We start from the raw sequence: 24496 nt of genomic DNA on the forward strand, positions 1-24496 counted from the left end.
GTCCCGATAGTATCCTAGTAAATATTTTCTGCATTCTTTCTAGTTATGGGGTGAACGGAACTGTACACTCGATTGTGTTTGTAAATCCCAACCAAACAATCTGAGGTGGAGCCAAGTGTCAAAGTTGAGTTAGGGATTTCTGGACGATAACCGAGAATGGGAAAGCTTGAGAACATTTTTCTGTGTACTTTCACAGTTCTAGAAGCCCCACAACAAACATAGCTGCGAAGAACAAGGTCAACATAGACCAGTGAGAAAGTTTGGAGTCTTATTTATCTGTATAGGTCAGTCCCAAACTGTCATACATTTACCCAGTGAGAGTCAGTCATAATATGTGTATGTTTATTTATATAAATAGCCCACATCATAAATAATTAAACATAAAATTCTCAAAACATTGCTATTAATATCTGACAACTTGGTAGAACAACTGGAAAATTTACCTTTAAAGTATCAAATTACTGATCCAGAACTGTGAGTCTGAAACATAGAAGGTAGGAGCAGGCCAAAGCTTGGCCTGAAAACACTGTTTGTTTTTCTGATTTCCAACAGGAATGGAACTTTAAACTTGTTATTTGATGCCATCATTTACTCAGTCCATAATGTACTCTCAGTTCCCAAGCACAGTAATTATTTATAACTGTCATTAGCTGGCAAGATTGGGACTTCACTTTTTCCAAAATTGTCACGTTAAAAGAGTATTTTATTTTTCAAGTTAAAAGCTTGATAAATTATGTCTTGACAGTGCTTTTTAGTAGCAAGTGGCATATTATCATGTGTAATTCGGCAGTGTGTAACTTCTGTTTCTTTCTTCCTTTTTCAATTCAGTCGATGATGATTTCACTTTGGGTAAGTATTTTAAAAAGTTCTACTTTCCTTCCCAAGACTTTTTTTATTGCTAGCAAACAATCCTTCAGTCCTTGTGATTCTACTCCATGTTGCAAGTTCTAAAAGCTAATATTAACAGACGTCTCATAATACTTGATGGGACAGATAATGTTTCAATGAAGTTCATTGAACTAGTTCAGTGAACTAATAATTAAAGGATCCAAATTTTACACAGTATCTTCATCATCAACCTGAAAGACTGCGCCAACACTTAGTAAAAAAGATGAAACCTTAAACTGGGTTGCACAACAAGAGGGACAAGATAAAAGCAAAACACGGCAGATACTGGAATGTGAAAAAAAAAACAGGAAATTTAGAATGGTCATTACATTTCCATCTGGTTATTTGAGATATCCTCCTTAATATACAGAGAAGCAGAAAATGCTGGAAAATCTCAGCAGGTCTGACAGTGTCTGTGAAGAGAGAATAGAGCCAACGTTTCGAGTCAGGTTGACATAGGGTCTGATGAAAGGTCATTCTGACTTGAAACATTGGCTCTATCCTCTCTCCACAAATGCTGTCAGGCCTTTTGAAATTTTCCAGCATTTTGTGTGTATTAAGACGGAATTTTTTTTTTGTTCAGATAACCACAGAGAAATGCGATGGCCATTTCTAAGTTTCTTCCAATAATGAAAGCTGACATTTATATAGTGCATTTAACGTAAACCATCCAAAGCAATTCAAAAATGGAAATGGGGACATCAAGTCCCGGAGGTAGGAATGATTTTAAAAGATGGGCTTTATGGAACTTCATAAAGGAGAAGAGAGAAGTGGAAAAGGAAAGGTGGTGGGGTTTAGAGAGAGTGTTCCAGCAAGTGGACATGAGTCTACTGAAGGCTCTGTTACCAAATGGCCACTAATGAAAGACCAGAGTCAAAGGGTGTGGGACAGGATGGATTGAGAAGGTTTGGAAAGTGCGAGAGAATTGTAGAGGAGGAGAGAAGCATACCCAATAAGGACAAAGATATTAAATTTGATAGAAAAGCAAAGTACTGCAGGAAGCAAACTAAAAGTAGAAAATGCTGGAATTATTTCCCAGGGATGATCGCATTGGGAGAGAAAAACCGTTGAACTTTCAGGTCCACAACCTTTTGACAGATTGAAGTGGTTGAACTATTCACTTGGTTCCTGCTCTGTTCCCAGTTTAAGGTGCCTGATATTTCAGGCTTATGAGCTGCCTTCTTCAATCAGAAAAGATCCTCATAAACATCCTTATCTCTGATACCATCCTAAACCAATGGACGGTTGTGTGACACACCAACCACCCCAAGCAGCTGCAACAGTTATTGAAAACTGGTGTTAAAAAAATTCTTTTAGCGCCAGCAGAATGAGACTTGGAGAAAGCTGCTGCTTGAGAGAGAACTAATGGGCGAGAGAAAGGAGGATATCTTGCTAAAGAAATTTACGTGGGGCTTGGGATGGGAGTATGGGACAGGGACTGTGTTTGAGGAAAAGAAAGGTAGGAACACAGGAACAGGAACCGGTTACTTACTTAGCACCTTGAACCTGCTCAGCTATTCTGTGAGATCATGACTGAGTACATAACTTCATGGGTCAAAGAACAAAGAACAAAAATAGCCCGGGAAACAGGCCCTTCGACCCAACGAGCCTGCACCGCCATTTTAACATTACCAGTCCCCCCTCCACCCATGACCCTCATCTATGCTTATGGCATTCCACATTGAGGGAAAACTAATTTAGGGACAATTTATTACCTCCAATCAGCCTAATAGCACATCTTTGGGGTGTGGGAGGAAACCGGAGCACCCGGAGAAAACCCACGCAAGCACGGGAAGAATGCGCAAACTCCCACAGACGCTGGCCCAAATCCATGTGTCTGCACAGCAATCAGTGATATTCACTGAGCTGTCGTGTTGCCCAGCATCTGGTCCAGTTTAAGCGCACACTAACGACTTGAAGCACTAGGCTATTTTCGAACATCCAAGAGCAGCCCTTGTACGACCCATCGCGTGTATGCCCCTCGTTGGACAACAAGGCGGACCTTTCCCCCATATCCCTTAATACAATTGATTAACATATCTATCAATCTCAGAGCTAAAATAAATAATTGACCAACATCAATTGTTATTTTACGGAACAGTCTTCTACCACTCTTTTGTGTGTAGGAAGTGTTTCCTAATTTCCCTCCTGAAAGGTCTGGCTTTATTTTTTAGACTATAGCCCTGAGTCCTAGACTCTCCAATCTGCAGAATTAGTTTTTCAACCCTGTTTGTTGCCCTATTAATATCTTGAAAGCTTTGTTCAAATGGCCACGTAACCTTCCAAATTCCACGGAACATAACACTAGTTGTGCAATCTCTCCTTGTAATTCAACTTTCAGGGACTGGATGTTATTGGCCACCATGTTCCCTGTTCCACAGTGCATTGTTGAGCCATATTTTAGTCAGAAACAGAATGTGAATGGATGAGAAAAAGGAGGGTATCTAGCTAAAGAAATTTACATGGGGCTTGGGATGGGAGTATGGGACAGGAACAGTGTTTGAGGGAAAGAAAGATAGGAACTCAGGAACAGGAGTCATGTACAATGCAGCTGGCATACCACCAGGGACCCAGGTTCAATTCCCAGCTTGGGTCACAGTCTGTGCGGGGTCTGCTCATTCTCCCCATGTCTGTGTGGGTTTCCTCTGGGTGTCCAGTTTCCTCCCACATTCTGAAAGACGTGCTGGTTAGGTGCATTGACAGCTGCTGGAGTGTGGCAACTAGGGGATTTTCACAGTAATTTCATTGCAGTTAATGTCAGCCTACTTGTGACACTAATAAATACACTTTAAACCTGGGCTTACTCAAGATCAGGAGATAGAAAAGGCAACTTCCTCCACAAGAACCCTCCTGATCCACCAGCCTCAAGGAAACTGAAGACCTTTCACCTTTTTAGATGAGTGTTCTAACCAATACCTTTATTATGTATCTGTAGGTGATATGCTGGCTGCTTTATTTGGGATCTTGTTTGGCTGTACTGCTTTGGCCTTTGTAATTTATGTGATAAGGCAAAGGAAAAGACAAAGGTAAGAATGCTGAGAACTCTTTACATCAGAAATAAGTAGAGATCTGTAACAGCAACATAACATTTTTATTAAACAATGTATCAACTCAGCTTGTGCAGAGTGGAACAATTATGTACCATTTTTGAAAAATGCATATCTATGTGAAGCAGCAGAGAAAGTAAAACCTGACTCACCCCAGACTCATGTTTATGATGGATAAGAAAATACTGCACTGTCAGACAATGCAATTCAGGCTAAGCTACCGGTCAAGTTTATTCCATGAAATAAATTCACATCAGAACAGGAGTAATTTTCTTGATCCTATTTCAAAGAGCAAAGAAAATTACAGCACAGGAACAGGCCCTTTGGCCCTCCAAGCCTGCACTGACCATGCTGCCCGACTGAACTAAAACCCCCCATGCTATTCATGTACTCGTCAAGACGCCCCTTAAAAGTCACTATCGGATCTGCTTCCACTACCTCCCCCGGCAGTGAGTTCCAGGGGAACAATCTTACACTTGCACACTATTTTCTAAATCTGTCTTGAATTTCAGCCTCTTTTCAGAACCTTTGGTCTGAATTTTCCCAGTCCCAGGAAAATAGTGCAGCAGTGACATCAAGTGATGTAATTAAGGCCCTAGTTCAGAATGATTTTCTGTGCTTGTCAGCATGGCAGCAGCAACACCACCTCCCCCCCCCCACCCCCTCCCGGCTTGAGGGAGGCTGCACTGTGTGGAAATCCAGGGAGAGCCAAAGGCTGTATCCACCTAAAGAGCAGGTTATGAGCATCAAAGAACACTTCCACTGCTCCAACAATTCAAGCGGAGGATTTTCCCATTGCCTTTATCTGCGGCTGCAGCTGCCAAAGCTACACCTACAGGCTGTCTGTTTAGACCAATAGCATCAGCGACTCTCTCACCATTCGTGATTGGATAGCCAGTTTGGTCGTGGGTAATCAGGAGGCTGTCTCCACAAGTATACCTCTTTTTTTCCAATGTGCAGTGATTACCAAGCCAGGCAATAGCTTCTGCAGTGGCTAAATGGAGCTATCTGAGACAGCTGCTGAATTTAGTCAATGGACAGTTTTCAATGATGTGAGTTATTGATTGAACATAGAACACTACAGCACAAACAGGCCCTTCGGCCCACAAGTTGCACCGATCATACCCATACCTACCAGGCCATAGAACTATCTGTAACTCCCAATCCCATTAAATCCCATGTACTCATCCAGAAGTCTTTTAAAAGACCCCAGCGAGTTCGCCTCTACCACTACCGACGGCAGCTGATTCCACTCACTCACCACCCTCTGAGTGAAAAACTTACCCCTAACATCTCCTCTGTACTTGCTTCCCTGCACCTTAAATCTGTGTCCTCTCGTAGCGACCATTTCAGCCCGGGGAAATAGCCTCCGAGAATCCACCCTATCTATTCCTCTCAACATTTTATAAACCTCTATCAGGTCGCCTCTCAACCTTCGTCTCTCCAGGGAGAAGAGACCTAGCTCCCTCAACCTACCTTCATAAGGCATACACCCCAATCCAGGCAACACCCTCACAGAACATAGAACACCAGAGCTGCAGTCCGGGCTCCCTGCAAGGTCCCACTTGTGCCAATTTGCTGCACAAAGACCTTAGCCAGTGCAGAAGGGGTTGAGGATTGTCTAATGTTAGTGTGGCAGGTTGAAGCTGGGTGATGGGCTGTGAGCTCTGTGATGTGGAATTTGATGGTGGTGTCATTCCTGTTAGTTCCATTCCTGTTCTCATTCATTGGCACTGCGGTCTTAGTCATACACGCTAAGATGGAAGGAGAGCAGCAACTGGATTGTTAAGGTCCTTGTGTAGCTTGGGTCAATATCAACTTTCTCAGGAGCTTTCTTGTTGCATCCTCCCTACTTTTTATGTGAGGTAGCAGGTTGCTGCTCAGGACTGGGAGCCAGGGGAATTGAGTTGATCAGAGGGTACCCAAGATGATATACATTGTTGTGTTGAGCTGGGCTTCTGCAGGACTGGTAAGAGACGAGTTGTACCAGACTAGTGCACAGTACACTGCTGTCAAGTAGACAATGGCAAAAGTTGAGCATCTGCACCCCATGAAGAGCCAGCTGAAGAGGTTTCAATATTTCTAAAACCCTCCTTTAGTCCCAATGTCAGAGTCCCAAAGCCTGCAGGAAAATTCCACCAATTATGTTGGTATAGTCCTCCATCCATGGAATTCTATCTTTCCACCACAGTAGAGAAATATAATTAAGTGAACTAACATCCCACTGCGGCTATCCATTCTCCCCAAAGTCTCGGAACTAGAGATCAACCTCCCAGAAAGAGCAGTTGGTTCCTTCTCACCATTTAAAAAGCACAAGCCAGGCATGTGATGGGATACTTTCCACTTGCCTGGAAAAATGCAGCTCCAACAACACTCAGGAAACTTAATACCATCCGGGACAACGCAGCCCGCTTGATTGGCATCCCATTCACAAGCACTCAACCCCTCCTCCACAGTAGCAGCAGTGTGTACCATCCTGCAGATGCACTGCAGGAACTCACCACACCTTCTTCCACAGCCCCTTCCAAACCCACCACCACTGCAACCTAGAAGGACAAGGGCAGCAGAATTATGTGAATGCTGCCACATGGAAATTCCTTTTCCAGTCACTTACTGACTCGGAATTCTGTCGCCGTTCCGTCAATGTTGCTGGCTGAAAATTCTGGAACTCCCTACCTACCAGCACTGTGGATGTACTTACACCACATGGACTGCAGCGGTTGAAGGCACGTTTCCAAGGGTAATTAGGGACGGGCAATAGATGCTGGCCTAGACAGCGACACCTACATCCCACGAATGAATAGTAAAATAATTTTGAGCCAGGTCATCAAACAATGAGGAGCATCAGAGCTGATTGTGTTCTTATCCCAAGTTTATTCGCACACATATTTTCTCCTGGATATCCCAGGCTGAAGCTTCAGGTTATTATCCACACGCTGTGTAAAATAGCTGTTCCTCACTCCTTGTATCTCTTGCTTCAAATCTTAAATCCCCTGGTACTTGTGTTATCACCTAATGTGAGCAAGCAGTCCACCCTCTAATTCTAATTTTTATAATTATTCTATGCTCTTACAACTGTAATCTAACACTTTTTTCAACACTATATTCTACACTCTCCCCTTTCCTTCATATCTCAAGCATTTTCTGTTTTCAAAATTCAAGAAGCGCCAGAGCGTTGAGACTTCTTGTGAGCTCTGCCCAGCATACCCTATAATTCTACCTTTAAAAATAGTTAGAATAGAGCTTTAATAGCATGCTATTAAAGCTCTATTCTAACTATTTTAAACACTGTAGCAATGCTTTAATTTAATCTCCATTAAATTGATCTTTCTCTACACCCCAGCTATGACTGTAACACTACATTCTGCACCCTCTCCTTTCCTTCTTTATGAATAGTATGCTTTGTCTATTTAGCACACAAGAAACAATACTTCTCACTGTATACTGCTATATGTGACAATAAATCAAATCAACTCTTGTCCCTCATAGCACTGTGGGTTTACCCGCACCATGTGACAGTTCAAGAAGGTGGCTCACCAACACCACAAAAAATGCTGGCTTAGCTAGCGATGCCTGCATCTCATGAAAGAATAAATTTTTTAAAACTGCTGAGGCTCCAGAGCAGCTTCAGATCAGATCTGGAGCATCAGAAGCCTGTCCACCATCCTTAATAGGACATTGAGTATGGAGTGGCCAATTGGGAGACTGACTCCCAAAGGATTGTACCTCTGATCTTGCCTCCAGCAGGTTTGGGTTCAGGACTCGGATTTGGTCTCTTGATGCACTGCCCAGTCCAGCCCTAATCCAGCTGAGTTTATTGTGCAATGCTGAATGCTGGCACTAGGGGGGGATGCAGTTTGGTGACCACACACTTTCTGAGGGAGAGCAATCGAAAAGCCAGTTACTGTGTTGCTATTAGTGGAGCCATAAGGCAATGTGGCCATGTTGTACCTCCACTCCGCTCCGCCAAATATAGGCATATAGCACCTCACAACTGAATAGGTAAAATCTGCAGGAATGTTTTGTGGCCTGTTGCTGATTTGAAGCGAGCTGTAGTCCTACCCAGCATTCAGCCAACATATCTATAAAATCCCCTTGTTATCCCCTTTATTTATTAGTCACTTATTGACACCTGTAATGAAGTTACTGTGAAAATCTCCCAGTTGTCACACTCCTGCACCTGTTCAGGTACACTGAGGGCGAATTTAGTGTGGCCAATGCACCTAACCAGCACATCTTTGGATTGTGGGAGGAAACCAGAGCACCGGAGGAAACACACACAGACGTGGGGAGAACATGCAAACTCCACACAGACAGTGACCCAAGCCAGGAATCAAACCCAGGTCCTGCTGCTGTGAGGCAACAGTGCTTGCCACTGTATCGCCAGATTTTTTAAATTTGATTTATTATTGTCACATGTATTAACATACAGTGAAAAATATTGTTTCTTGCACACTATATAGACAAAACATACCATTCATAGACTAGGAAATGAGAGAGTGCAGAATGTGGTGTTACACTCATAGCTAGGGTTTAGATAAAGATCAACTTACTGCAAGGTAGGACCATTCAAAAGTCTGACACAGCAAGCTGTTCTTGAGCCACTTAGTACGTGACCTCAAACTTTTGTATCTTTTTCCCGAAGGAAGAAGGTGGAAGAGAGAATGTCTGGGGTGCTTGGGGTCCTTAATTATGCTGGCTACTTTGAGGCAGAGGGAAGTGTAGACAGAGTCAATGGATAGGAGGCTGGTTTGTGTGATGGATTGGGCTACATTCACGACCTTTTGTAGTTCATTGAGGTTTTGGGCAGAGCAGGAGCCATACCAAACTGTGATATAACCAGAAAGGATGCTTCCTATGGTGCATCTGTAAAAGTTCATGAGAGTAGTAGCTGACATGCCAAATTTTCTTAGTATTCTGAGAAAGTAGAGGCATTGGTGGGCTTTCCTAACTATAATGTCAGCATGGGGGGGACAAGGACAGGTTGTTGGTGATCTGGACACTTAAAAACATGAACCTCTCAACTCTTTCTACTTTGTCCCCATTGATGTAGACAGGTGAATGTTCTCTTTTACGCTTCCTGAAGTCGATGACAGTCTCCTTCATTTTGTTGATATTGAGGGAGAGATTATTGTCGCTGCACCAGTTCACCGGATTCATTATCTCATTCCTATACTCTGCATCGCCATTGTTTGAGGTCCGACCCACTACGGTGGTGTTGTCAGCAAACTTAAAAATCGAATTGGAGGGGAATTTGGCCGCACAGTCATGGGTGTATAAGGAGTATAGCAAGGGGCTAAGAACGCAGCCTTGTGGGACACTGGTGTTGAGGATGATCGTGGAGGTGGTGTTGCCTATCCTTACTGATTGTGGTTTGTGAGTTAGGAAGTTAGATTATTCCCCTTGTCGGCCCTACTCCAGTGATATTGTCACCATCACTTCATCTGTTGGAAGCATTGCTTATGAAAGAGCAATGAAATTAAAAGTTTGCACTCAAAATTTGATGAGCCAGATTTTCAATTTGGTGAATGTTTGTAAAAGTTCCCTTCAATTTTTCTCTTCCTGTTATGAACTCTGTTCTTCCCTCTTTTAGATCAAGCACTGAAAGAGGACAGAAGGTAATTTATAAACCTGCTGCTACAATGGAGGCATAAGGCTGCAGCAAAGAAGTTTACCAGTTGGAAATCTGGAATTGAATATGGGTTGATTCCTCGAGAACAAATTACCTGTTTATTATCTGAAATTCCATGAGACTCTATGCAGTTTGAAACTGCTTCTCAATAACAATATATCTGTGCAGTATTAGTAAAAAGCATTAATAAATACTTCATTATAACGTGTGATCAGAACGCAATGTAAAAATTAAAAGTGGCACTAAAGAGTGGAGCAGTGCTGGAAAGTAAAGTCATCCCACTGAGGTGAATTATCTTTCAGATGCCAAATGGATGGTAAACAATTTTGATCAGTTGTACAACACAGTTAACTTTAAATGAATTATTGAATGTTTATGTTTTTTTTCTACATTAAGTATCAGGTTATGTAACATTATCTGCGATATTATATGACACAGGATGTCACATGCATTTGCTGGTGGTGGGAAAAGAAATATTGTTGAAGAACGCTCGGGAATATTAACTGATCATGATTATACAAATGGGTTTTTCAGCGTAATATTGCGACAGAGAGGAAAATGGTGAGCATAGAAATTTGTTTGTGTTACAGGGTGTGAACTTACCAGCCGTTCATGCCATGCTCCCACTACAGCGAGGTTGGAGAATTTGGCACCCAATCAAATCTCCGTTCACTGCAGTAGGATTGGAAAATCCTGTCGGTGCGAACAGGGATAACAATTTTGGCCACATTGTGTCTGCACCCCCACTAATGTTAGTTTTGAACTGACGATATAAAGTCCTAGGCTGGAAGAAGTAGCTGGTAGGCATGAGGTAGATCTTTTTAAAATGACAGCAATGGGACGGCATCTGTGGAGTAAAGGAATCAAGAGGGAAGACCCTATCCCTCAGGGCACTAAAGCAACAATGCCACCAAAGACAACATGTCACAAAGGGCTTTGCACATTTTACTAGATAGAGAAATAGACTCCAAGGAGACAAGCTTTAGAAAGGTTGACCACAGGCCTCATCACTAAAATGGGCTTAAAAAGAGAGAGGGAGAAGTGATAAAATGAATGATTAAAAGGAGGGAGCGTGATTTGTTTTAATAGCACGTGGTGTCAATGGTAAGGCGAATAGTTATTTTCTGTCCCTAACTATGCTTCAGAAGTTGATAGTGGGCTACCTTCACAAACCACAGCAGTCTAGAGGAAAGGAATTTCAAGAATTTGACAATGTCAATGAAGTAACAGCGACATTGTTCAAGTCGGGATGATACGTGACATCTGGAATTTAGTGTTCTCTTGTACTTGTCCTTTATGAAGTCATTGGTTTATAATGTACTGTTGAAGGAGGCTTGACAAGGTGTTGCAATGTATCTTGTAGATGAGCACACTGCTGCCATTATGCACCAGTGATGGAGGGGGTGAATGGGGTTGCAATCAAGTGGGCTGCTTTGCCTTGAATATTGTCGAGTCTCTTGAATGTTGTTGGAGCTGCGCTCATCCAGGCAAGTGGAGAGTATTCCATCACATTCCTGACTTTTGCCTTGTAGATAGTCGACGGGCTTGAGAAGTCAAGACGTGTGTCTTGCTGTTTCTGGTCAATTGTAACCCAGGATGTTGATAGTGGAGGATTCAGAGATGGTCATGGCATTGAATGTCAAGGGGATGGTGGGAGAGTGGGTGGGGCGGAATGGATAGGTGGGATGATTATATTCTGTCATTGGAGATAGTCTTTGCCTGACACTTGTGTGGTGCGAATGTTACTTCCCACTGAGTTTTATACAGGTCTTTTTGTAAGCGGTCATTACCTTATTCAGTATCTAAGGACTTGTGAATGGAACTAAGCATTCGTCAGCGAACATTTCCGCTTCTGACCTGGTGGAGTCGTTGATGAATCAACTGAAAATGATTGGGCCTATGACACAACCCTGCAAATCTGCTGTAGTAATGGCCACAGGCTCAATTTATTGGCTTTCAATGGCCACAACCATCTCTCTTTGTGCCAGGTATGATTCCAACCAAAGGATAGTTTTTCCTTTTGACTCCCATTGACTCCAGTTTTTTGGGAGGGGTCCTTGATGCCACACTTTTTTGTCAAATGCTATCTTGATGTCAAGCGTGGTTAGATTCTCCTTGCCTGTAAAATCCATGAATTTTGCCAGAGATCACACAATGAGATCTGGAGTTGAGTAGGCCAGACCTGGCTGCAAATGGATGAAGATAAGGAAGAGGGGAATATGCAAAGGACATAAGATTGACAGGTGGGTACGGGTCAAAAGGAGGCTGGAGAATGTTGCATAGGTAAGTTCAGAAAAGTTGAGGATGTATCAGGTTAAGGAGTTTAAACGTAATATTTTGGAGCCTGTAATCAGGGTGATTGCTGGATTTAGGAGTAGATTTAATTAGTCATGGTGCTTCCACAATTTATTTGACATGGATTTTGTGGGACTTTTTACGAGCACTACTTCAAAATTGAACAAACAAATGGCTCATCTTTTACAAGATAAATGGTTCATACCAAAATTAGTGCTTGTGGATAAATAATTCAGTCAACTAAAAAAAATTTTTTCTGAAATGTGTCCTAAAATAATTGATCTTTGTTTGCAATTTTTCATTAATTTCAAATAACACAGATATCCAGATGATCAGATTGGAATAAAATTTCCATGTTGAGTTGAATGTTAACCTAGAAGGTGGCATGGGTTTGGAAAAGGACGTGAGGGAAAATAGGGATTATAAACTGGGACAAATGGCAGTGGATCAGGCACTTGACGCCTTCAGCATTTAACTCAAATGCATTAGGCTGTGAGCACAGCACTTCTTTGAAAACATATTGCCTGTTCTCGTATGCTAACCACTCTTCTGATTGGAATGGATGATGGTGCATGGCCTGGTCACTCTCTCCATGGACGAAGGCAGCATCTTAGTGGTCTACAATAGCACCGGTTCCCTCTCTCTCTATCTTCCATCGGGAAAAAGATGAAAAGTCTGAGGTCACGTACCAACCGACTCAAGAATAGCTTCTTCCCTGCTGCTGTCAGAATTTTGAATGGATCTACCTTGCATTAAGTTGACCTTCCTCTACACCCTAGCTATGACTGTAACACTACGTTCTGCATTCTCTCATTTCCTTCTCTACGAACAGTATGTTTTGGCTGTATAGCGTGCAAGAAACAATATTTTTTCACTATGTTAATACATGCAATTGTAATGAATCAAATCAAATCCTGTTTTGAACAGGCTACTTCAATCTCTAAGGGTGGTGAACATAGTTTGAAGGTCTGACAAATCTAACTTTCTTTGACAATGTGGTAGCATTTGGCATCAAAGACCCCTTGCACAACAGAAGACAAAGGGTGTCAAAGGGGAAAGCTCTCTGCTGGCTGGAGTTATGTCTGACGCAAAAAAAATGGCTGTGGGTGTTGGAAGTGAATAAATTCAGCCTCAGGGCATCACTGTAGGAGCTCCTCAGGTGGTATCCGACGTCCAACCATCTTCAGCAATGACTCCAATATAAGGTCAGCAATGGAAATGTTTGCAACACATCAATGGCCCCTGTGTTTAGCTGAGCAGAGCTCAGGGCTGCCCTCTCCAACTTGGACTGTCTACTGCTGTCCCTGACTCCACCCTCCGCTCTTACCCATCGGAGAAGTGCAAGCCAGCAGGTGAAATCCATACTGCTCCCATCGAGTATCTAAACTGGTGCATGATCTGCACCATTCCTCTGTCAGTACATCCTCAGAAGGACTTGACACCTCTCATGACTCATTCCTCACTACATCTACCACCTATTGTTGCTGTACGTATAACGATCCCGCGGTAAAAAGGTATGAATTAATCATAACAAATTGGGAATAGTGTGATTAAAAAATAACATATTTCATACACTGTTGAAGTCACTGAGTAGTGTGAGTGGTTTTTATTTAACTGCGTCACCAGTTAGCTGGGAGCTCCGTTTCCACATCTTAGTCAGCTAGGGTCTGCACTGCACAAACTCCAATCCTCTCCAGTGGTGAGCTGTGTTTTGTGGAGGCCATTCCCTACTCCTGCTCCTGGTTTTCAGTGCTCTTTTTTGCTCAGAGAGGAAACAGATATGAGTGACTGTAATGGCTTGTGCTCATCCAACGAATAGAGCTTGTGATGGTGACCAAGGAATTGCATTACAGCAAGATAGTAAGTGGAGAGTTGCGGATGTATAGATGAGGAAGCTGAGGGATGGGAACACTTGCAATGATGTGGGTAAGAGGAGTGGTGATGATAATGATGGAATAACTTGAAAAGACACAGCAAGGGGGTTCACGCAGCAGGACGTAGCTGAATTTGGAATGTGGCAACTTTACTCACTTCATTGTTTCGAATTGCTGACCTTTCTGTATGACAAAAGTTTGTTTATTTATCAGTGTCACAAGTAGGCTTACATTAACACTGCAATGAAGTTACTGTCACCACACTCCTGCACCTGTTCGGATACACTGAGGGAGAATTTATCATGGCCGATGCAGCTAACCAGCACATCTTTCCGACTGTGGGAGGAAACTGGAGCACCAGAGGAATCTGACACTGACATGAGGAGAATGTGTAGACTCCACACTAACAGAGACCCAAACCAGGAAATGAACTCAGGTCTCCGGCGCTGTGAGGCAGCAGTGCTAACCATGATGTCACTGTGTTGCCCTAAGATCAGTAATCCAAAACTTTAACTGTTTTTCTCTCCACAGATGTTGCCAGATCTGCTGAGTACTTCCAACATTTTAAATTCTTTTAAAATTTCCAGCACCTGGAGAATTTTTCTTTTGGAACAGGGCAGCACAGTGGCACAGTGGTTAGCACTGCTGCCTCACAGCGCCAGGGTTCAAGGTTCAATTCCAGCCCCAGGTTATTGTCTGTGTGGAGTTTGCATGTTCTGGCACAGGTTTCCTCTGGGTGCTCCAGTTTCCTTCCACACTCCAAACACGTGCAGGTCAGGTGGGATTGGCCATGCTAAATTGACCCTAGTGTCAGGGGAACTAGTTAGAGTAAATGTGTGGGGTCACAGGAATAGAGCCAGGTTGAGATTGTGGTTGGTATAGACTCGATGGGCCAAACTGCCTCCTTCTATACTGTAGGGATTTTATGATTCTAGGCTTTTATGGTTCCCAACCCATCCCCCAAGTGGGTCTACTCAAAACTTAGTCCATTAATACACTATACCAATCAGGAAGAACTCCTTCATTTTACCAAAATAAGATACAATAATTCAATTAAAATAATTTATAGTTTAGCAGTCACAAAATGGAAGCAATTAGTTTGATGTCCATTGTTTTTCAAGGTAATTTTCCATTTGAGATATGAAAGAACCTTGAGGAGAGTGAATATCTGTGAAGGTCGCCCAATGGTTTTCCATCTATTAGGGAATGGTCTATTCTGGTGGAATAAATGCTGAAGAGCACTCACCTGATCTTTTTTCAAGGTTTGGTTCTAGTTTTGACTGCGTTCCATCACAGAACAATGGAGTACAAATGTTAAACTAATGCCCACCTACGAAAAACAATTCCTGACTTTAAAAACGTTTTTCTTTCCTCTTGATCAGAAGCCTACGACTGTCAAATCACAAAATATAAACTGCCATAATTCCATGAGTATTTGAGCTCAATTTTCTGCTCCCTACGTGCCCAAATTATCGTAACAGTTCCAATGGCTTGAGGTAGTAAGTGAACAAGGTAATAGTCAAGTTAAGGTACTCTCAAGATACAGTATTTCATAATCAGACTTTATTATTTAATGCATTGATAAACATGACCATGATAATGTCAAAATAAATGACTTTAAAGGAGAAACTGTAATAAAATCCTGGTATATGAATGGTTCCAGGTCCACAATACACCTTATACATTTACCCTGCTATACTGCATAAACACCTTTTATAGACAGTACCATTTTCCAGGTTGTATAAGAATTACATTTCTAATTTATAAAAAGCAAGAGCCCATCAGTTACCATAAAACCAAAAATTTCCCATCCCTAATCATGGCACAATGCTTTGTAATTGCAAACTCTGTTCAGTAAAAAAAGGTTTCTTGCATGTACCCACACACAGAATGGTGCAGGCAGCGCAACCAGTGTCAAATAGAAGAACAATGGATTTCTGTCTTCTTCCATTTAGAATTGTTCCCTGTAAATAAAATTTACTGTGGTATTGCTTCAACTGTGTTCAAGATTGCTGTTAGTATTCCAGCACTGTGCAGTTTCTGGCAAGATCTCATCCTGGAATAGTGGTAATGTGTTTCTATCAGGAGCCAGCCTGTGTAGCAATACTATTTGTTTTCCTTACCTGAAGCAAAGGAGAGAAGAAAAAATATATTGTTATCATGTTCTTGACAACAAACTGTTCACTTTCTTCAGTGGTGGTAACATGTCCTCCAAGTCAGAAGGTTGTCAGTTCCAGCCCCACATGAATGCAGTATAGGTTTTTACCCAGTGGATACTAAAGGAGTGCTGCATTCTTATAGGTACCATCTTTCAGGTGTGATGTTAAAAAATACAAGGCCTGAATGCAGGTTGATTTAAGAGACTTAGGAATGTCTGAAGAATAGCATCGCTCTCCTGTGTCCCAGGTACACAGTTAGTCAACATCACCAAAATAGATTAGCAGATCATTTAAATCACTGCAGTTTATGGTATCTTGATGTTTGCAAACTGACTGCAGTGTTTACCTGCAAACCAACAGTGACAACACTTGGTGAACAATGGGGAAAGGCCACTATGTAAGTCTTGGTAGCCAAGAGTTGGAAAATTTGTAGAACATCTCAGACTGCAAGCCTGCTATGAAATACACATTTGTAAATATCAAGAATATTGTATCGAACTGGAATTCCAGTTAAAGTGGAATTCCACTGCACTTTACAAAACCTTTCAAATTTAAACACTGCAGGATGCATTTCTTCAAATGTTATGAAGGTACATTTTGAGGAAAGAAAAAGTACACGTGAACAGCAATTCTCTGACTGTGAAGTGCTTTGCTGCGCCCTCAGGATCTGGAAGGTGTTATAAAAATGAGATCTTACTTTCTCACTTTTCCTTTGTTGTTGCAAGACTAACATGTAGATTTTCATTTTAAAAATAAGCTAAGAGCAAAAGAGTTAAGCGTTCATATTCAAATGTGGCAAATAGATTTCTGTTACTAATATGTTGCTTTCTGCTCAGAAACTAGACATCAAGCTGAAGGAAGTAAGGTTCTTTTCAAAACGCACTGCCTCATTCACAAAACATTATCCTTCAACAATATATCCTATTATCCTGGGCCAGATTAACATACATGTCTAGATGTTCTATTACTAAGGACGCTGGTGAAATATGGGACCCCACAGACCATAATACAGAAAAGCCACGTTCATCTAATGGATCAGTTTTATTTAAACATAGCAAATTGCAGTGTGATTTATTTTATTGTCAATGCAGCACTTATGTTCTGCAGGCTTATAAAGCCTGGCTGAGAGCCCAGCAATCCATTAGAGTACTGAAACACCAGAGAAAGCATTTGCTTGATTGACAGCTTTATGCTTGGCCTCTGTCAATTTCACAATATTTATTTTCACTAGATAAAAGAGGGTTCAAATGCTTGCAACTGATACTTTAGAGAATCTGGATGATTGATATTTTTAGTGAACTGTAGTAAAAAGGATTTAGAAAGTGGAAAGTAATCAATAAATGACTTTTCTTTTCCCCAAAGCATTCTATTGTCACTATAGGGTTAATTGGTTCTATATAGTGGATAATGGAGGAACAGACATGTAAGAGCCAATGCTGGCAAGGGGTCATGAGGAGGACCTTTTGAACTTGCCTTTTAAAAGGTTCATCAAGCAAACAATGGTTCATAGTACTTCTCCAGCAATGGAACTGGCAAGGTCAGGAGTGCAGGGTGAAGGCTTATGACCCAAACCTGCCCAGACCTTTAAAAGGCACTCCTGAAAATCAGATCTCTCAGGAATGGGGTCAGAAACGCCAGAATTAGATCCTGGGTGGCATTTTCATCCTGTCCAGAGAGTCTCCCTGATTTCATGAAAATCTAGCCCTTTACATATTCTCTCATTTTTAATCTTAAAAATAGGTGCTACTTGAATTTAAGTTACTGTATAGCTAATGCTATATTTTTAATACATACCAATGCAATCTCTTATTTAAAAACAATTTGGTGATCCATAGACAATGTGCCATCTTGCTAATCAACTTTCCAAAACCTGCTCTATTTAAATCTAGGACCCTGGTTTTCACATCAACATTCCTGCTTTCTTAATGGATTGTAAGCCTGATCAAATTAGTCACTATTTAAGAAATGCCCACCAACACTTAATTCATTAACCTGATACATTTCACTACTCAAACCCAGACCTCAACTTTATTTAGGTATAAAAATACACTGCTTAAGGAAGAAGCCCTGTATGGATTTTAAAAATTCTATTTCCTATTTCCCAATGAGTGGATAATTAAACTATACTGGAACGATAATTCTGTTACTTCTACTCTTCCCTGATCAGTCTACAAATTTCCTTTCACTTTTTTCCCCACAATTAGGGCATCAGTACTGCAATCTTTGAGAGGTTGTAGTAGGCACCCTAATTGTGGGAAGTGAAAGGATCAAAGTATTTTTAAATAGGAGATTACATTGGTATGCATTAAAAAGATAGCATTATCTATACAATAAAATAAATTCAAGTAGCACCTCTTTTTATGAATAAAATGGATATGATTAAAAATGAGAGAATATGTCTGTACTGCAACCACTCAAAGAAAAATGGGTGGCATTACATGCAAACAAAAATCGACAAAGTGCATCAATATGGGCAAAGGCAGGCTTCCTGTCCAAGGCCCTGTCCATCCCACCATAAAATCATGTCAGGTTGGGCAGAATGGATTCTGGAAAAAATCCCCTCCTACCTCAAAACCCAATGGTAGGGGTAGCATAAAATTCAGGCCTAGGTTACAGCCCTGTTGCATCCACCTGGGTTGCCACTTTCTCCAAGTCAAGGAAGTGTGCTGAGGCAAAATCTTTTCTGAATCCACATTGTCTTCTGCTAATGAGATTATACGCCTGTACATATTTCTTGTCTCCAATGACAGGTTCAGAATTACTTCACTGTCACATTCATCTCCTCCCTCGTTTCTCTTTCAGTACTTTATGAGAAGTACAATTTATTCCTGCAGACAGATTTATTTTGAGCCGTTTTACTCCAAGGCTTCCATCACATTTATGCAATCAGTGATTTTGCTTTTCTGTTTAGAAAGGCAATATTGTTTAAATACTTTGAATTTAAAAGGAAACAATCATTCATAATAGATTGTTTTGTGTTCATCCATACTTTCAAATGTATTTGTTCCATTTATACTTTTTACCTCCTCTCTCTGACTGCCCCCTCCCTGTTGTTATATTGAAACACATTTTTACTGTTAAATTCTGCAGTTGCACTATTTCTAAATACCGCCATCATTCTTTCAACTGGTTTTTGTATTTCCTAATACTAAATGGCGTTAACCCATTTGCCTTCCTCCTCTCAGTATTAGCATCTCTTTCCTCTATTTTACTTTGTTTGTTTTGTTTGGAGTCACATTTACCTACTCCGAGCTTGGTGGTTTCAGGAATGTATTCATCCTACATGCTCAGTATTTTTCCTTTAAAGGTATTTCATTCATACTCGATACAGTGACGGCAAGTTGGTTGCACAGTAAGTGGTGGATAGCTTTGCCCCCTTATACAGGGAGCATCATATTGTTCTCTGCATCTTCACCAATGATCTAAATTGCACAAAATAATCTGAGTCTGGTCTAACTGTTACAAAAGCCTCAGCACTGCATTTGGAAAAACAGATTCCACTATTTTGGCCATTTAGATTAATATTCTTTTTGCAGTGTCTTTTAACATTGTTTTGATAATGAAAGTGACAAACATCCTGAGCGGCAATTTTCCATCCTGTCTGCCACGGGAATTGTAATGGATGGAACAGGGCCGTGCAGAGCTCCCTTAATCTCGGGCAGGATTTTCCGATCTTGGGATGAACACAGCCCGAAAATCCCCCGCCCCCGAGTCACCCCAAGCTAATCCTGTAATACTGTTCCTTCATTTGTGTGTTTACACTTCAAGTTTTCAACATGCAATACCTTATATAAGAACATAAGAAATAGGAGCAGGAGTAGGCCATCTAGCCCCTCGAGCCCACCCCGCCATTCAATAAGATCATGGCTGATCTGTTGTGGCTCAGTTCCACATTCCCGCCCTCTCCCCATAACCCTTAATCCCCTTGCCTTTCAAAAACCTATCAACCGGCGTCTTAAAAATATTGAGCGAGGCAGCCTCCACCACTTCAACGGACAGAGAATTCCAGAGATTCACCACCCTTTGAGTGAAGAAGTTCCTCCTCAACTCCGTTCTAAACCGCCTCCCCTTTATGTCAACAATAAATATATTTTGCCACCTATCTGTCCAAGTGCATAGCTGACCAAAATCTTTCAGCAAATCTTTAGATGCAACCTCTCCGTTGCTCTCCGTTTTAGTATCCAGTGGAAAAAAAATGAAACTTTTTCCTAAAAAATATTTTAAAATGTAACTACAATATAATATGGCGCATCTAGTACATATTTAAAACTGGTGCGGGTATTCTATTTGCAATTATCACTTTTAATTCAAAATCTGAATAAGGTAGACTTACACATGAAAAAGTGTTGAAGATTTTGCAATGATCCACCCGCTGTAAAGTAAGCCCAAGCTGCCATGAGGACCATAACAATATATGCTGGAATAAGGCTGCCTTCATACACTGGATTCAGAAATGTCTATAGGATTAGAAAATAAAAACACTGTCTGATACGTGCTGTATTGTTATGTCTATTTGTTATGCTGAAGTTGCAATATAAAATTAATTATTCTGCATTATTGAATAAAAAACAAATACATGCAAAGATACCTCAAACAGATTTCAAGCACCCTGAAATGCTTTAAGAATCTTCTCACTGACACACTACACAAAAGTAGAATGAACTACAGTAACGAGCAGTAAAATTTTGTTCTTGTTCGTAGCCAGATTTTACAAAGCACAACACATTTAATTCTTTCTTGCACAGCCACACATACACAATATTTTGCAGGGAACGAGGAATGTGCGGTGATTCTAGGTTGCCATGTCATTTTGCAAAGTTAAAATTAAACTTTATTTTTCAGTCACAAGTAAGGCTTACATTAATGCTGCAATGAAGTTACTGTGAAATTCCCCTAGTCGCCACACTCCGGCCCTGTTTGGGTCAATGCACCTAACCAGTACATCTTTCAGTCTGAGGGGGGAACCGGAGCACCAGGAGAAAACCAACAGAGACACAGGGAGAACGTGCCAACTCCACACAGTGACCCAAGCTGGGAATTGAACCCAGGTCCCTGGTGCTGTGAGGCAGCAGTGCTAACCATTGTGCCGCCCAAAAACATGCAGACCAGGAAGATCCCATATCTGTGGTGATAGTATTCACGTGGCTCCTTGGCTACAATGAGGCTGAGCACATTGGGTCCATACTCTTGGTGTTAGAAGAATGATGATGATGATCTAATTGAAGCACAAGATTCTGAGGGTGTTTGAAAGGATAGATGATGAGGCCACTTATCTCAGTTACAGAATCTAGAACTGGGACATGCTTTCGGGCAGCACAGTAGCACAGTGGTTAGTGCTGCTGCTTCACAGTGCCAATGACCCAGGTTCGATTCCCAGCTTGGGTCACTGTCCGTGTGGAGTTTGCACGTTCTCCCCACGTCTGCATGGGTTTCCTCCGGGTGCTCCAGTTTCCTCCCACAGTCTGAGGATATTGACCTGAATAGGCGCCGGAGTGTGGCGACTAGAGGAATTTCACAGTAACTTCATTGCAGTGTTAATGTAAGCCTTACTTGTGACTAATAAAGAAACTTCAACATGACTGACCTCTTGAATTTTTTTTACTCAGGAGGGTTGTGAATCTTTAAAATTCTTTAGCCCAGAGAGCTGTGAACGTTCAGTCGTTCAGTATCTCGAAAGGCAAGATGGACTCTGAGGGAAATCAAGAGATATGGGCAAGAAATGGAGTTGAAGTAAAAGATTCGCTGTGATCATTAAATACTTGGAGGGTTGTATGGTGCACTCCTGCTTCGAATCCTTATGCTCCATCATTGTCAGTTTTGCCATTCCTCTAACATGGAGTGGAATGTAATTGCTCAAGAGAATGGAATGTTGGTTTATATTTAGAGGAACGGAGTTCTCTACAAAGCCCTAGTTAAACCACGCTGGAATACCAAGACCACACCTAACACCATACCACCCTTAACATTCAATGGTGTAACCATCACTGAATCCCCCACTGTCAACATTCTTGAGGTTAGCATTGACACGAAACTCAACTGGACTCACCACAAACACAGTGGCTACAAGAGCAGGTCAGAGGGTAGGAATACTGCAGCAAGTAACTTGCCTCCTGACTCCCCAGAGCTTACCCACCATCTAAAAGGCAGAAGTTAGGAATGTGATGGAATATTCCCCACTTGCCTGGATGGGTGAAGCTCCAACAATACTCAAGAAGCTTGACACCATCCCGGACAAAGCAGCCCGCTTGATTGGCACCACATTTACAAACATTCAATCCCTCCACCACCAATGCTCAGTAACAGCAGTGTGTACTACCTACAAGATGCACTACAGCAATGCACTACACCAGCGATCCTTAGACAGCACCTTCCAAACCCACAACCACTGCCAATAGAAGGACCAAGGCAGTAGATAAATGGGAACACCTGCAAGTTCCCTTCCAAGCCTTTCTGATCTGAAAATATCCGTTCCTTCACAGTCACTGGGTCAAAATCCTGCAATTCCCTCCCTAACAGCATTGTGGGTCAACCCACAGAACATGGACTGCAGCGATTCAAGAAGGGCAACTTCTCAAGGGCAACTAAGAATGGGCAATAAATGCTGGCCAGCGAGAGACACCTATGTTCCACAAATGAATAAACAAAACCTAGAGTATTAAGTGAAGTTCTGGGCACCTCAACTCAGGAAGGATCTGCTGGCCTTGGAGGATGTAAGTTTACCAGAATAACACTTGGGCTCCAAGGGTTAAGCTATAGGGACAGATTAAGCAAACAAGGGTTGCATTCCCTAGAATGTAAAGGCTATGAAGTGATTTGATCGAAGTTTTTAAAATACAAGAGGAACAGAAAGAAAAAAAACTATTAGTTTGGGAGTTTACAGTTTTCTGTTTTTCTGTGGGATGATGTCAAAGCTAGCATGTATTACCTATTCCTAATTGCCTCAAGAAGCTGATGAAAATCAAATGGTTTAAAACACAGGAGTACTTTAACATACACTATATCTGGAACAAATCCAAGAGTAGAAATCTCACCAGTGCTGACACCAGAAAGTGTGTTACAATAACTGCTGCAATAGCCACCCATCGCTTATTCTCAAATCCATCAAAGAATAGCACACTCCAGAATGTATGCAGCAAGATGATGGCCATGGTCATAAAAGCTGTTAAAAAAAAGGAAATATAATGAAATGGTGAATTATAACAGAAAAATCTGCAAGAGAGCATAACAAACGCATATACTAAAAAGTGTAAAGTTGTAGCGACAGCCCAAAGAAATAAGCCAGCAATATAGAGATTATATTCAACCAGAGCATTGTTTCTTGGCAGTGTTCATCGCAAATTGTAGTAGTACCATTTTAGAACAATAAAGTTGATGCTCTGTACAATAAACATGAATGTTCCATTTGTCTAGTTTTTGAGGTGGTGGCATAAATTTAGTCGCAACACAGGGTGATGAAGGGGTGAAATTGAGCTTAGTTGCACTAGTTGTTTCCATGCCAAGAGGCCCTCGAGGTTCCAAGATGTTATCCACACTGCACACACATGAATGCAAATTGAGGTTGGCACCATATTAGTAAAGGAATTAGTTTGCAAAAACCTAGTATCTACCAGAAGCATGTAGATCATGCTGTCAGTCAGCACTGCCATCTTATTACTCAACCTCTGGCCTAAACCCTCTCAGCTTTGCAGTGCTGAACACAACATTAAGGTGCATGAAAAACTCATCACCAGTGGTATGTAAAATCATCATCAACGTCATACAGGTTAGTTGCTGATTTATTTTTTCTAGCTGTTGCTCCAATTCTATACTTGTTTGTGCTTTCTATAGTTGTTTCAAGAGACGGCTATGTGCTGACTTCACGGTGTCTGCACAACTAGTTTCATCCAGACATGGATGCATTACCAGATCTTCTTCTTGGAATACAGCATGACTGGGAAAATGAAGAGAAGCCACTCAGAGCAGGACCACTGCCAGAACAGGGAGGAGAACTGAGATAAAGATTCATCCAACATGTACAGGGAACAACTCTTTAGTGACCTAAACTTCAGTGGTAACCAATATTTGAGATATCTGTCCTTCACTAGAAGTCACTGAAATCTGCTAGCTGCTTTAACCACAACTTACACCTCAGAACAAGGCAGGGATCATATTACCTGTGACCATGAAAGTGACCAAGGCTATGAACCATAAGACCATAAGGCATAGGAACAGAATTAGATCACTTGGCCCATCAAGTCTGCTCCACCATTAATCATGGCAGATATTTTTCTCATCCCCATTCTCCTGCCTTTTCCCCATAACTCCTGATCCCCTTATTAATCAAGGACCTATCTTTGTCTGTCTTTGTGTGTCTTGCTCCTTCCAGACAGCTACTCTTTGTTATTAGCAGCACCTTGCAGTTTGCAGTACACTGCTGAAGAAGGGAGGTCACTGAGGCCCTTTAGCAGAAAGGGTTAATGTCATTTCATTCCCTCTTGACAGAAACAGAGACGATTGTGCAGAATTAGCGCAAAGATATCTAAGGATTGCAGGCTTCCCCATGGTATGGGGTGTCACTGACAGCATACACTTTGCTTTCTGGGTGCCAAATGTCAACTCTGC

At 41.6% G+C, this 24496-nt stretch overlaps 2 protein-coding genes across 2 annotated transcripts in view; one reads left to right on the forward strand and one right to left on the reverse strand.

Moving 5' to 3' along the window:
• The window catches only part of ca9 (carbonic anhydrase IX), a 91472-nt gene extending 81707 nt beyond the window's left edge, over positions 1 to 9765 (forward strand). The window contains exons 10-12 of the mRNA XM_080196864.1: positions 829 to 849; positions 3824 to 3914; positions 9529 to 9765. Of these exons, the coding sequence (XP_080052990.1) occupies positions 829 to 849; positions 3824 to 3914; positions 9529 to 9589 (173 nt within the window). The 3' untranslated portion in view covers positions 9590 to 9765. The remainder of the gene's footprint in view (positions 1 to 828; positions 850 to 3823; positions 3915 to 9528) is intronic.
• Positions 9766 to 15279: 5514 nt separating this feature from the next.
• LOC145357341 (gamma-secretase subunit Aph-1b) overlaps positions 15280 to 24496 on the reverse strand; it is a 67791-nt gene continuing 58574 nt past the window's right edge. The window contains exons 5-7 of the mRNA XM_080210652.1: positions 22927 to 23054; positions 20229 to 20352; positions 15280 to 15859 (exon numbers count right to left, since the gene is read on the reverse strand). Of these exons, the coding sequence (XP_080066778.1) occupies positions 15843 to 15859; positions 20229 to 20352; positions 22927 to 23054 (269 nt within the window). The 3' untranslated portion in view covers positions 15280 to 15842. The remainder of the gene's footprint in view (positions 15860 to 20228; positions 20353 to 22926; positions 23055 to 24496) is intronic.

Source organism: Carcharhinus amblyrhynchos, chromosome 1 (genome assembly GCF_965287045.1).
Source record: "Carcharhinus amblyrhynchos chromosome 1, sCarAmb.v2.hapA, whole genome shotgun sequence".
In the NCBI taxonomy this organism is placed as follows: Eukaryota; Metazoa; Chordata; class Chondrichthyes; order Carcharhiniformes; family Carcharhinidae; genus Carcharhinus; species Carcharhinus amblyrhynchos.